Raw genomic sequence first — 14,968 nt, 5'->3', positions numbered from 1 at the left:
CAGTAAATCCCTCCAATGCTTTTTGGAATCCTATTGGATCCAATAACCTCTTCGAGCAGACCATTCTAATAGGCCCCTCACCCCTACGGAGGTGGGAAGTGGCTGTAAGCCTAACCTTAATAAGATGGTGGTCCATCCATGACCACGGGGAAATCACACAATTCCCACCCATGGAACACCACCCTGATCAGAGTAAAAGACCAAATCAAGCGTGTGACCTGCAATGTGTGTCGGTCCAGAGACCACTTGGGATAGGCCCATAGTTGTCATGGCCGCTATGAACTCCTGAGCTGCCCTTGACAAGTTGGTACCAAAGTGAACATTGAAGTCCCGCAACACCACAAGTCTGGAAGACTCTAATGCGTGTTCTGCAACCAAGTCCGTGAGTTCACTAAGGGATTCTGTTGGGCAACATGGTGATCACTACACCAACAGAAGTCCTGATCTATCCCTGGTCCCCAAACTTAAGTATACACATTCAATATGTTCAGATACTCCAACAGGGTCCCTGGTAAGGGAAAGGTTATCATTATAGACCACAGCCACTCCACCTTCCCGCCCACTTCCCTTCACCTGCTCCTCTACAGCATACCCTGCAGGGAGAAGCTGGGGCTGTGACAAGACTGGACCACTAGCCTCCCCCAACCAAGTCTCCGTGATGCACACCAGGTTGGCCCCTTCATCCACAATCAAATCATGGATGGGTTCAGGTTTATTCTGGACCGACCTGGCATTAAGGTGTCCCTGTGTGTCATCCACTACAACTGCACCAAATTTGGTTCAAATCAGTTAGACAGTCCTCAAGTTAGTGCACTTGCGCCTCAAATGTTCACACGTCCACCATCTTGGATCAGGTTGGATGACATCACAATCTATGCCATTGAGGTGTCCCTATGTCACTCACTGCATCTGCACCCAATTTGGTTTTAATTGGCTAGACAATCCACAGATTAGCCAGCTTGTGCCTCTGATGTTCACGTGGCCGCCATCTTGAACTGGAGTGGATGACATCACACACCACACCATTTGAGCCCTATGTGCCTCTACAGCTCTAGCAAATTTGATTCAAATCAGTTAGGCAGTTCACTTGCGCCTCAAAAGTGTACATGTCTGCCACCTTGGATTGGGGTGGATGACATCATCATAAACTACACCACTGAGGTGTCCCTACAACTGTACCCAATTTGGTTCCTATTGGTCCCAGCGTGGCAAAATTGATAGGGGGATGGACACACACACAGATGGACACAAATAGAGAATTCTGGGTGATCTCATAAGCCTACTGGAAAGAAGGCTAAAAAACCAAACCTGTGGTTCAGTTCAGCCCTTTTTCACTGAAAGTAGCTGTGCCAGTGTGAAGGAGGCACAGCATTTACAATACAATTGGTATTAAGATGCTGCGTGTACATCACGATGATTACACCTCAGTACAGAAAGCAAGTGAGAAATAATGGTGTGCCTCACAAGAAAATCCTTATAAAGTCATACTCCAGCTGATTAAACTTAAATGCATACTATGGCCAGGTTCTAGAATGCCACTGATATAGATGTGCATGCCCAGAATGTCACTGATACAGGCATTACATACTTTGGAATTTCTTGATGAACAGCCCACACCCCACCCCATGCTTCAAGAAAGATGACCTGTGAAGCCAAGGGGAATTGCAAAAGTAGTTTTGCCATGGCTTGTGGGAGGCCTCTGGTGCTTTAAGTCAAACATTTTACTAAATGAACACAAGCCTATGGGCTCACATTTAGCCGCTCTTTGGGTCCCAGCTGATTACTTCTATGTTTTACTTTAAAGCGTTTTCATTTTATGTGGTAGGGGATATCTTTTAGACTACGGCAACTAGTATGATCCCTCCAGGAGGAGTTGCCAATATCTACATTCTGTTTCTTTTTAGACTGAGTTCTTCTGGGGCAGGGAAACATCTTATTTGTTTTTCCTATATAAACTGCTTTGAGAGCTTTTGTTGAAAAGCAGTCTATAAATATTCACAGTACTAGCAGCAGCTGTATGATCCTAAACACACTCTGAAGTCCCATTCAATTCAGTGGGTTGGAACCCTCCCCCCCCCAACTAAGCTTAGAATTGCAGCTTTAGTTACCACTACATGAGATCTTTTATGTAGGAAGAAGCATACGAGAAATCTCACCTTTTTACTTGACACGCTGCAGATTGTGGCCCACAAAGCTCGTCTGGCAGTGCACCACAAATATGGATGTGAAAGGTGTAGTCACCTGTGTTTACTGTATAGGTGTCACTCAGTGGTGATAAGTCAAAAGAAAATCCTGATCAGAATGAATAAGAGTCTTTGGTCAATGCAGATGGTTTATGAACGCACGACTTACCAACTTAGTAAGCTTCCCTTACAGGCAACATGTGCAAAGTGATTCCATAAAAACTCCATGTGCTGTGGTGGAACCATTTATAAATCCCACATTTGCTTTGTGAAACTCAAGATTATATATACAAAAAATCCAAACTTAAGTCAGTTTTGTACATAAGGATGCACAAAACTGCATTTTCAATACTGACTACACTACTGACTACAGTTAGATTCAGGAAAATACCCAAAGCAATGCTTCGGATTTCTACTGCAAGGTTTTCTACTGCAAGGATTTGATTTCTACTGCCAAGAGGGAGGCGGGGAGGGGGAGGACAAGGTGCTGAACCAGTTTGATTTGGTTTAATGTTATATTCCAGATTTAATTCAAATCAAGGCTCTTTTTTTAAAAAAACAAAAGCTGAAATTTCTTTATAAAAGTACGTTAATTAATTAATTAATTAATTGAATCTCCCCCACCCCACAGCTATCCAGAACAAATGAATCAAGATGAAGAGTGTGGTCAACTGAAAGGCTGAACTTTGACAAAGGCCAACATCTACATCCATTGATTTAGAAGTTTCAACAGGTTACACACTTACCTGCCTGAGAGTCAGAAACTTTACACTCATCTCCTTTTGTTTTGGAGAGGACACAGGCAGCAGCTGTATGCCATTCAAACTCATATAAGCATGTAACTTGTCCAGAGTTAATCAAAACAGGAGGATTTTCAAGGTCACCTGGCAACAAAACAAAGAGATCGTGTTAAACTAAACAGACACTCATTTTCAAGAGGCTGGTAAAAAAAACCCCACAAAACTAGAGGTGTTTCAAGTCAGCCTGTCACAGGCTACTTGATCAGATTTGCTTGCTTCAGTAGCTAAGTACACCTTACTGCAGAAATGTCTACCTGACTTTTTATGTGACCCATGAGTGGATATTTCCTTCCCTTCTCCCAGTTAAATAGCTACAAGTAGTTCTGAGGAGGATTCGTGCAGCCTAATTTTGGCTTCTTTTAATGTGGTGACTGACCTAGGGCCTCATTCCACATCCTGTGGATTTGGGTTCTATTCAACTATCAGCCCATGGGTTAAAAATGGGTGCTGCCTATAACTGGAGTATACATGGTGGATTAGCAAACAAAAAACCCTCTCCTGTCTGGGTCCCTTAGAAGCATTTCCTCACGTAAGCTGCGAATTTGGTTTGTATTGGACTGCGAATGCAAAAGATTTGGAAGGGACTATTTCCAGCTTTTTGAGTGTATGGGTTCCAGAAGTGTCTATAGTTTAGGAATACATTGACACAGCCTGCAACAGCTTTTGGAAGCCTGGGCTTTAGTCTTCAGTCTCTTGCGTTAACATTGTTTCCCCATAGACTGATCTGGGAGAGAAGAGTGCACCAGTATGGTTTTGTTTGTTGTCCCTCCACAGCCCTAGCACAGCACCCCTCCAGGGGCTGTTGCTGATGAGTGCCTTCTGTTTCTCTTTAGATTGTGAATCCTTTGGGGACCAGGAAGCATCTTCATTATTATTTTTTCTGCATAAACCACACTGAGTACTTATTGAAAAGCAGTATATGAATATCTGTAGTACTAGTATCATTGTTAAAAGTGTTGGCATTGAGAAGCCCGAGTTCATAGCCCTGCTTTTGCCAGTTACACTCTTATCCCAACCTGCCTTGCAGGATTATTCATTTATTCATAGTATTTTTTTAGACTGAAATTCTGACCCATAAGGATCTTCACAACTGCTTACCAATCAAAACCAGCAGATACAGAACACGGACAGCCTTCAATAGTTCATTGGGGATAACCCTATGTATGCTGCACTCAGATACATGGAGGAAGGATGTGATGTAAGATGATGATGATAAAGATTATTATTAATAATAATCTTATATCCCCACCCTTCCTCCACATATCTCAGGGCACTTGAGAAGCCATTAAGTCAGATTGTAAGGCATTATAATGGAATTGAGGTCTTCAATTCATGTTTTCATGGCCATCAACCCAGGACACAAATTGATTAGACAGGTCCTACTCACCTACCCCCTTAAGCAGTCAGTTTTCCTGTGAATCTGCTCTTAATGGTGGCAGTAATCCCAACAAACATGCCCCATTCCCTTGCGTGTATAAGTAGTCAAAGAAGGTCTGACAAAGCAATAAATACGGCAAACACAAGAGAGAATGGTGCAGGCACAACATCACAGGGGAAGAGAGGCACAAGGTTGGGTAGTGTTTGTGCAGCCCATCGAGCAACACAAACACCATCCTTGCTCTTTTAAGAAGATGATCAGGTTCTGGACCCCCATTGTCATTGCCTTCACAGTTTTTAGGCCTCCAGGGAGCTTAGCTGTTCAATGCCATATGAACAGATCTTTACTTTAACCAAGCTTTAGAAAAACATTACTTACCCGGCTTGCATATAAGGGATATCTTGGTTTGAATTTTCTTGCCTTGCTCACACTCATCACCATCTGAATAGAGAAGCTGAATAGTTTGTCCAGTTTTTGTGGGAGGAGACATAAATGTCCCGAGACTTTTTGTATTATTCTTTTTGTCTAAAGCACAAGAAAAATAAGGATACTTGCTTTAACAGAAAATCTTAGAAAAATTCAAATGGTAAGTTTAGCACAATTCAGCTGCAAGGCTACATCAATAACCCCTTTTAAGAGAGGTTAATTCAGAAGATGAGTTTATGCTGGAAGAAGGCCATTCTAGCAGTTCTCTCTTGCACTTTAAGCACTGGGAATTAGGTGGAGTAACATCCTTATTTTATACTTCCAAAATATGGGCACACAGCCATGGGGCTTCACCCTAGCAGGCTTCTGCTATGTAATGAAGCCATCTCGCACCTGAAGCTAATCCAAGTCTACATAAAACCCCTTAACTCACCATTAAATTCTACAAATTGCAGACCACTGGAACACCTCTGACTTGCCTCCACCCTCTAATCTTGCTTACCATCTAGCCTGATGAAGAGTTCTGTAGAATTCAAAATGCTCACTCTTTAATCTTTTGTGATTCATATGTTGGTTCCAATGAGATGTTATCCTACTTTGATCCATTGTGGGGTAGGATTCACAATCCAATGAAGCTACCTACAGTTCTGTATATTTTCTAAGAGAATTTTAAAATCAGATTCAGTCATTTATTAATCTCAGCTTCTTCGGGGCATTTATGTATTATAAATAGAGAGAAAAGACCTCAATTCATCTCAAGCTGAAAGATACAGAATTATAAAAGCTAAGACCTGAAATCTGCAACAGATATTGAACCTTTTGTGCTGTTTTATATACTGTGAAACCAAGTGTACACACTCACCAACTGAGCAAACCGATGCCTCTTCTGCACAGTTAATCGCTCCTCCATTCCGTAGTACTTTGTGACAAACATTTATGAAAAAACGTTTCTTCTCCGTTTCTACAGGGTTGCCAACTACAGCTTCCCAATTCTGCTCCAACTCTAGAATTGAGATATGTTTTACATTAAGAACTCTTTAGAAGTCACATCTGTCCAGGGAATTGAAGTTACACAAAAAGAACTATTAAGAATAGCCCTGTGGAAGATCATCTGTGCTAGTCATTTCTGAGTGTCAGTAGTGACCCTCTTGATGCTATCCTGCTTTTTCTTAAAGCTTTTCAAACATGCAAAATAAAATGCACATCTCAGGCAAAAAAATTGTATTTCACAACCAACCAAGGAGTGTAAATACAAGAACTTGGCTTGGATACTGCCTAGCCCTTATTGACAACTGGAAGAGAACAAAACTGAAAAGGCAGAAGCGAGATCAATGGGTTAGCCCAGGCGATTCCCAACCCATGGTATGCCAGATGTTACTGAACTACAACTCCCACTATCCCCAGCCACAATAAATTATAGCTGGGGATGATAGGAACTGTAGTTCAGCAACATCTGGAGTACTACATGTTGGGAACCCTTGGGCTAGCCGATTATATGGTGTGGAGAAAACCTGGGCTATCATTAGCTAAGGCAAAGCCTACACTGGTAGATAGAGAGTTATGGAGCAGCAGGGGCTAGGCCTTGTTGCATTTAACACATTATATAAGTCATCATATAAAGCCATAAAGAGCAGAAAATGAACAATGATATTAGCCATGGGCCATTTCAGATTGTTCTTGACCACCTGGAGTCTTTGGCCCCTGCCCATCCAGGATCAACCCCCAGCATCTCCAGGTTGTGCTGTGAAAGAACTTATCTAAAAACCTGAAGATTCATTGCCAGTTAGGACACATAGTACTGGGTGGGGTCTTCCACCCCACACAACTATGGGGCGACAGGTTGCTGGGTGGAAGACACACACATGCACGCTTCATCATGCATTGGGTGACTAGGCAATGACAGCCTTAACTGGCCCCTCATTAGCCTAAGACCACCACTCAAAAGGTGGATTGAGGACCCATCTTCTTCCTATGCTAATCATGATGTTTGCAGTACTGCATCAATCACCTGCAAAATGTCTGCTGAGAGCACTTCTAATCAACTCTGCCTAGTGATCAAGTACCACCTTTCCCATCCACAAAGTCTGTTATAACTGTAGATCTTCATACAATACATATCCATGTCTGTTCTTGATATTGAGAGAATATCTATTGAGAGCTGGTCTTGTAGTAGCAAGCATGACTTGTCCCCTTAGCTAAGCAGGGTCTGCCCTGGTTGCATATGAAAGGGAGACTAGAAGTGTGAGCACTGCAAGATATTCCCCTCAGGGATGGAACCACTCTGGGAAGAGCAGAAGATTTCAAGTTCCCTCCCTGGCTTCTCCAAGACAGGGCTGAGAAAGATTCCTGCCTGCAACCTTGGAGAAGCTGCTGCCAGGCTGTGAAGACATTACTGAGCTAGATAGACCACTGGTTTGACACAGTATATGGCAGCTTCCTATGTTCCTATGAAAATTTATCAGAAACTGCATTATTTTATTTTTTGTTAGTATTCAAATATGAGCTCCTTTTGCTTTGGAAGATCACCAGTGTCCGGTCATTGACCAGATATACTGCTGCTGGATAGTATGGGATCTTCCTGATTAGGTTAGCAGCAGGATATAATTTTTACAGTTGTGTTTTTAACATGTTACCTGCCAGGGCATTTAAGACAGGGATGCCCTAATAATAGCATAGTGGTTAGAGTGTTGGACTAGGGAGACCCAAGTTCAAATTCCCATTCAACCATGAAACTCACTGGGTGACTCTGGGCAAGCCATGTATCTCTCAGCCTAACCTACCTCACAGGGTTGTTGTGAGGATAAAAATAAGCATGTACACCATTCTGAGCACCTCTGAGGAAGAGTGAGCTATAAATGTTAAAATAATAATAAATACTTTTAAAATAACTATTAAGACATAAATAATAGAAGCACATGCCACAGAGATAATTGTAAACAGACATACCAGAATGACGAATCAGTCGTGCCAAGTCATAGTGCTTCTTCCTATCTGCAACCATACAAGGGATGTCTCCATTTTCTCCAACACATGCATACTTGGTCTTCCAGGTGAAGAAATATGTGCAGCTCGTTTCACCTGCAAACACTGGGACTCCTTTGCCATCATTGGCTTCTCGCAAAAAATGCAGGAAGAGTAAGCACAGATTAAAAACCACCACAAAAGAGAAGGAAAACAAAAAAGCCAGCCCCTGAAGTGCCCAAAACTGTCTGTGGCATTTCTATGTAAGCTAGAAAGGTTCTCTTAGGAATTTAGGACTGTGCTATATAAAATTATTGTGGGCAATTGTCCAGTTAGCTGAGACCAAGGACTCTTCTAGGACTCTTCAGCACTATGCCTTCAACAGCAGCCAGCCTGAGGGCTCTGGAAAACTGACATCCTCTATGAATATTATACCTTAGTTGCACTGATATGCAATGTACTAGAAAATACTTCCGTATTCCAAGGAGCACAAAGCTATGAATAGTGTGCCAGGAAAGCATCTTCCACTACCAACAATGACAACACTGCATTTACACAAGCACAACTTTTGGTCTTAAAAACTAGATTTGTTTAGATACATGGCAAAAGCAAACACACTGCTCGAAGCAATAGGTAACTAGCATGTGCATCACCTGCTGTTTGATTGCACTCAAAGTTTATGACAGTCATTCGCTGGAATCCAGAACTACAAGTCTCTCCTCCTGGGTATGTTAGAACAAGGTCCCCATCAGCATATCTGATTTCAGAAACCATAAAGATAAAGTACTGATTAGTAATAATCCAATGTAAGGAAGAAATGTTATCAGAAACCCAACACAAATGGCTCTTTAGATGGACTCAAGAACGGCAGAAATTTCCAACAGTGTTATCTAATTTAGCTCCAGCTTTGTAAAAATTTGGTGAATATGCAATCAAGATTCTTAGTTAAAATTGTCATACATCAAGTTTTTCTTCACTTTTCACATTTGCACCCAAGATAAAATTCAGTTAACAAAAAAACTGATATTTTCTGAGAAGTAGAACAATTTTTCTTCCAGAGTAGTTTGTCTTATGACAATAGCCCATCCACCAGACCCACATCCTCCTTTGTAGATATACACTGACATTTCTGTGACCCAAATTTCTTGTCTTAAATGGAAATGTTCTGCCACCCCTAGCAATGCATTGCTAATATCACAATAAAATCAATGAGCAGGGTTTAAAAGGCACTGTTTATCATTACACACACCCTTGTTCCCTAAAGCTCCATGATTACCTAGCAGGCTGTGAACTGTTATACAGTTTGTCAATTTTTTTGGTGTTAAACAGTTTTGAAAAACAGTAATATAGCTTGGGTAGTATGCTTGGCCTAGTGCCAAAGATTTTGATTCAGGGCCATTCCCCTCAAAAGAGCAAGTATCTAAACATGTGAGGCTGCAGAACAAGTATATTTCACTTTTGTTCCTCGTCTGAGTCATTGCTTTGAGGAAGGGTTTTTGGGGGGCGGGGTTTATTACCAGAAACCAAATACTTGTGGCCCATTATATGGACAATTCAGAAAACCAACATGGAATTTTATTCCTTAGTTCAGGTAGTGAAAATTAACAATGTGAAAATTAGTTGGTTACTAAACTAACAATATATCCGGATAGCTCATTTAACCCAACTTAACTCTGTAAACCATTTCCAACCTCATTAACTTGAATTAAACCTGCATGTGTCAGGACAATGCAATGGAGATTGGATGAATGAAGGGCACATCTAGAAGTTGCTCAATTCTCTGTGCCATCCTTTTTGTGTACATTGGTGTTTTTTTTAAAAAAATTGCTATCAAATAATGGCAAGTCAGAAAAGGGTTCTGCCTAGACTGTTAAAAGAAATGAGCACTTTAGAGGATAAATGAACTGAATGCCTCAAGTGGGGCAGCTTAGAGAGGAAGAAATGTTAGAGTGTTGCAAGCAGAACTGACCAAATAACAGACAAAGGAAGTTTTAGGAACTGCCTGTGACATGATAGCTATGAAAAGCACTTTTACACAGATCCAACTTCACATATTTTTTTCTTCCAAAATTGTGAGTGTGGCGAAGAAGAAACAGAATTTATTGCCAACAGGCTTGTCCAACATGTAACCTTGAATTAAAAGAAGAAGAGCTGCCATTGAGCGGGGGGTGAGGGGGGATTTCTCCAACACATAACTTAGGAAATTTCTTTGGAGAAGTGAGTACGCACCTGAGGGTCTGACTGGCAAACCTTCCTGCAATTCTGGACTGAGAATTTTGAGATTTCACTTGGCATGAGGAAACATATTCATCATGGCATTTACCTCCACTTGTTTTCCCACATATATTCAGATAATAGTAATATTCTTCTTTTTCATCTTTAGCTAAGTAAGGAGTGCGATAGCCTAAAGAAAGGGAGGAGTAGCATAGCTGAAGCATATCTTAAGTAAACATATTTCAGTATACACACAGGAAATAGGCACTTACGAGCACTTGCACAATCAGTTTTACAACCCCGTTTTGAATAGCATGTGTCCCCGCGCCCACCGTCCCGGTGGATGCACCACTTTTCACTTCTTTGCATTAGCCATTTCAGAGGCCAATGCAAACATTTCCCAGAAGCATCAGCCACAAAGTGAGGAACACAAGCCCCCATTTTTTAAATTATAAACAAACTGAATTTGGATTCCTTTACGATCAACGGTGTTCTCACCATCTCATTCTCAGGATTTTAACAGAGCGTTTCTGTAAAAACCTGTTACTCTTTTAGTATCTGGCACACAGCTTCCTGGTTCTCTACAAGCCTCAATACCAAGGAGACTAAATCTTAATGCTAGCATATGGTACAGTTCACATTCATTTCGCTTCCAAAAGCTCTTGTTTTAAAATGGCTCTGCATCAGCCTCTGTGCATGTGCGAAACCAACACATCAGGGAGAAAGTTTCTAACCTAGCTTTTCCCATGTAGGGAACTTCACACATGGAGACACTTTCCAACCGACATTCTATCAGTGGCACAATCCCACGAAGGATTATACTACTTACCAACATTAGTGTTAGAGTTGCAAAAATCAAAACTGGTAGTGACTGCAAATGCCTTTACTTCACACTTAAAAAGAAAGAGGCCACTTACCTGCAGGTTGTGTGAGGGCTGTCAAATTTACATAGACATCATGCTGATCATTGGTCAGAACACAGCTGTGGCTCTCCAGGTAGTCCCTGCGACAGGCAGATTCTGTAACCCATTCAATATTGTACTGGCAGTTGCTTTGAGAAGTGAGTTTGGGATTTGTGTCCTGATGTGAAGATAAATTTGTAACCAGAAAAGTTAAATACTTCAGATCTAGCTTAAGTAAAACCCCAATATTTATGGGCTAAGACACAGAATTAGGTAATAGTAACACACGTTTAACACACAGAGAGGAGGGTCTCACGATCAGTGAGACCTGCTTTGTCCGGGTTTGTGGGGAAAGCGGGCTAAGCCTGCTCTCCCCGCAGACAACTGGGAAACAACTGCTGGCTCCATGACGGAGCCGGTGGGGACTGAGGAGTTCAGGGGCCGTGCGGCTCCCGGAAGCTCCAGTATTGCCCTGTGCGAGCGCGCAGGGCATACTGGAGAGACCCCCGAGCCAAGAGGTTGCTTTTAAGCCTCCTGGTCGGGGGTCTCCTCATGAGTAGCCATGGCGTGGAGCCGCGCCACAGGTACTCACGATCCAAAAAACTGGGTTTGCAGAGTGCTCACTCTGCAAACCTGGTTCAAGGGGCGGGTTACCAGCTCAGGAACCACCGGGCTAGTGAGATTTCGTCCCATCGTGTGAATAGCCTCCTAGTAAACATGTGAGTAGATTGTTCAGTGTCCTACATCCTCTTTAAACTCTAAACTCACATGTTTCCATATACTGGATAGGCCCTATCTATTTCAGTGAGATTTACTAGACTGCTCTCCCACAATAGTCTGGTTATAGGCTCACTTCTACACAGCAGAAGCACCTGTCATTCTTTTACTCTTGGTGGTGAAGAGAGTTGCTCTTCACGCACCAAAAGCCAATTCCAGACGTCTCAATTGCATTTCAGAAACAGCTTCCAATGCAAAAGCAGGATAAACTGTCTTTATAAAAGGCATGAACTTCACCAAATATGCAGAAGGGCACTTGCTGAATTGGGACCACTTCTTAGCCTTTTATACGTTAGTTCAAAAGATCCATTAGCCATCCTAATGAAATGCTACCTGTTCCACATGCAGGTACAGTGAGACAGGCAGAGCTGAGGGGTTTCAATGCGTGGATGAGACGCTGGTGCCGGGAGGAGGGGTTTAGATTTGTTAGGCACTGGCATACATTTTGGGGCAAGCAAAGCCTGTCCAAAAGGGATAGGCTGCACTTGAACCAAGGTGGAACCAGACAGCTGGAGCTTAAGATCAAAAAGGTCTCAGAGCAGCTTTTAAAATGATGCCTGGGGAATAGCCGATAAGAGCTGGACAGTATCCGGTTCGGCAAATGCCAGCCTTTAAAGTGTGAGGGTGTAAAGGATTCAGATAAAACAGAAGGGGACAGAGCAGAACCACATAAAGAGCAGACAGAAGACTGTGCCAGCTGGTCAAAGAGTCAAAAGAAAGATAGCAGACACCAGGGAAGAGATTCAGCGTAAAGGTGCTTATATGCCAATGCCAGAAGATTCCGAGCCAAGATGGGTGAGCTGTAGTGCTTGGCTGCTAACACAGAAATTGATATAGTGGGCATAACAGAAACATGGTCGAACAGTGAGAACCAGTGGGACACTGTTATCCCTGGATATAAACTCTATAGAAAGGACAGGGAGGGGCACCTTGGAGGTGGAGTAGCACTGTGTGTCAAAGAAGGGACAGAATCTAACAAAGTAGGAAACCTAGGTGGACCGGAGTCCTCCACAGAAACCCTTTGGGTGACAATACAAGGCCTGAAAGCAAATGTGCTACTGGGGACGTGCTATCGCTCTCCGGATCAAAATGCTGACAGTGACTGGGAGTTGCAGGAGGAAATCAGGGAGGCTTCAAGGAAAGGAAAAGCAGTAATAATGGGTGACTTCAATTACCCACACAGCCTGGGTCAATTCACAGTCAGGTAATGACAAAGAGGTCAAATTTCTAGATACGCTGAATGACTGTACCCTAGAATAGTTGGTCATGGAACCAACCAGAGAGAAGGAGACCTTGGACCTAATTCTGAGTGGCATTCAGGACCTGGTGTGTAATGTCAGTGTCATCAACCCTTTAGGGAACAGTGACCATAGTGTGATCAAATTCAGCATACATGTGGGGAGCGAATCACCAAAGAAGTCTAACACAGACACTTCTAATTTCAAAAGAGGAAACTTCTCAGAAAGCAGGAATATGGTGAAAAGAAAGCTGAAAGGGAAAATCAGAAGAGTCACTTCGCTCCAGAATGCATGGAGTTTACTCAAAACCACACTACTCGAAACCCAATTAGATTGTATACCCAAAAGGAGGAAAGGTACCACTAAGTCCAGGAGGATGCCAGCATGGCTAACAGGTAATGTCAAGGAAGCCATAACAGGGAAGAAGACTTCCTTCCGAAATTGGATGGCCTGTCCAAATGAGGAGAACAGAACGGAACACAAACTCTGGCAAAAGAAATGCAAGGTGACAATAAGGGAGGCAAAAAGAGAGTTTGAGGAACATTTAGCTAAAAGCATCAAGGGGAATAACAAAAACTTCTTTAAATACACCCGATGTAGGAAACCTGCCAGGAAGGTGGTTGGACCCTTGGATAATGAGGGAGTGAAAGAGATTATTAAGGAGGATATGGAGGTTGCAGAGAAGCTAAATGAGTTCTTTGCATCCGTCTTCACGGCAGAGGATACTGAGCATATACTTGTTCCTATATTCAAAAAGGAAGATTTTCAAAAAGGGATCCAGTGGTGATCCGAGAAATTACAGGCAGATTTAGCTTAATGTCCATTCCAGGCAAACTGATGGAAAGTATCCTTAAGGATAAAATTGTAAAGCACATGGAACAATAGGCCCTGCTGGGAGAGAACCAGCATGGCTTCTGCAAAGCGAAATCTTGCCTCACAAACCCTTTGGAGTTCTTTGAGATCGTCAACAAGTGTGTGGATTAAGTTGATCCAGTTGACACAGTATACCTGAACTTCCAAAAAGGTTTTGACAAAGTTCCTCATCAAAGACTCCTAAGAAAACTTAGCAGTCATGGGATAAGGGGACAAGTACATGTATGGATTGCTAACTGGTTGAAGGACAGGAAACAGAGGGTGGGGATAAATGGAGAGTTTTCACAATGAGTAGGGTCCCCCAGGGATCTGTACTGGGACCGGTGCTTTTTAATTTACTCATAAATGATCTAGAAGAAGGAGTAAGCAGTGAGGTGGCCAAATTTGCAGATGTTACCAAACTCTTCCAGGTAGTGAAATCCAAAACAGATTCTGAGGAGCTCCAGAAGGATCTCTCCAAACTGTGTGAGTGGGTGACAAAGTGACAAATGCGGTTCAGTGTTGGCAAGTGTAAAGTGATGCACATTGGGACAAAAAAACCCAACTTCAAGCATATGTTGATGGAATCTGAACTGTCAGTGACTGACCAGGAGAGGGATCTTGGGGTCGTGGTAGACAGCTTGTTGAAAGTGTCGACTCAATGTGCGGCAGCTGTGAAAAAGGCCAATTCCATGCTAGAGATCATTAGGAAGAGGATTGAAATAAAACTGCTAATATTATAATGCTTTTACACAAAATGATGGTGTGGCCACACCTGGAGTACAGCGTACAATTCTGGTCACATCTAAAAAAAGACACTGTAGAACTGGAAAAGCTGCAGAAGAGGGCAACCAAGATGATCAGGGGCCTAGAGCACCTTTCCTATGAGGCAGGGCTACAATACCTGGGGCTATATAGTTTAGAAAAAAAAGACAAAGAGCTCTATTCCGGATTCGTGGAAATACGCAAATATTGTAGTAATCCCAAAACCAGATCAAGACTTAACGTTAGTTAAAAACTATAGACCAATTTCACTTTTAAATAATGATTATAAACTTTTTGCTGCTATTTTGGCAAGAAGCATGAGGGTTATACTGAGGCATTTTATCCATGAAGATCAAGCTGGTTTTTTACCAAAGAGACAATTGAGAGACAATGTCAGAACAGTCTTGAATGTTCTGGAGTATTATGAAAAACATAATGATAAACAAATGGCGATGATCTTTTTGGATGCAGA

At 42.3% G+C, this 14,968-nt stretch overlaps 1 protein-coding gene across 1 annotated transcript in view; it reads right to left on the bottom strand.

The window, feature by feature from the left end:
• The window catches only part of IGF2R (insulin like growth factor 2 receptor), a 138,276-nt gene that overhangs the window by 72,650 nt on the left and 50,658 nt on the right, over positions 1-14,968 (bottom strand). The window contains exons 8-15 of the mRNA XM_053294828.1: positions 10,880-11,042; positions 9,978-10,152; positions 8,402-8,505; positions 7,734-7,898; positions 5,650-5,790; positions 4,740-4,886; positions 2,930-3,067; positions 2,157-2,292 (exon numbers count right to left, since the gene is read on the bottom strand). Coding sequence (XP_053150803.1) covers positions 2,157-2,292; positions 2,930-3,067; positions 4,740-4,886; positions 5,650-5,790; positions 7,734-7,898; positions 8,402-8,505; positions 9,978-10,152; positions 10,880-11,042 — 1,169 coding nt within the window. The remainder of the gene's footprint in view (positions 1-2,156; positions 2,293-2,929; positions 3,068-4,739; positions 4,887-5,649; positions 5,791-7,733; positions 7,899-8,401; positions 8,506-9,977; positions 10,153-10,879; positions 11,043-14,968) is intronic.

This window comes from Hemicordylus capensis, chromosome 1, assembly GCF_027244095.1.
Source record: "Hemicordylus capensis ecotype Gifberg chromosome 1, rHemCap1.1.pri, whole genome shotgun sequence".
In the NCBI taxonomy this organism is placed as follows: Eukaryota; Metazoa; Chordata; class Lepidosauria; order Squamata; family Cordylidae; genus Hemicordylus; species Hemicordylus capensis.
This window is presented reverse-complemented; position numbering and strand designations above follow the sequence as displayed.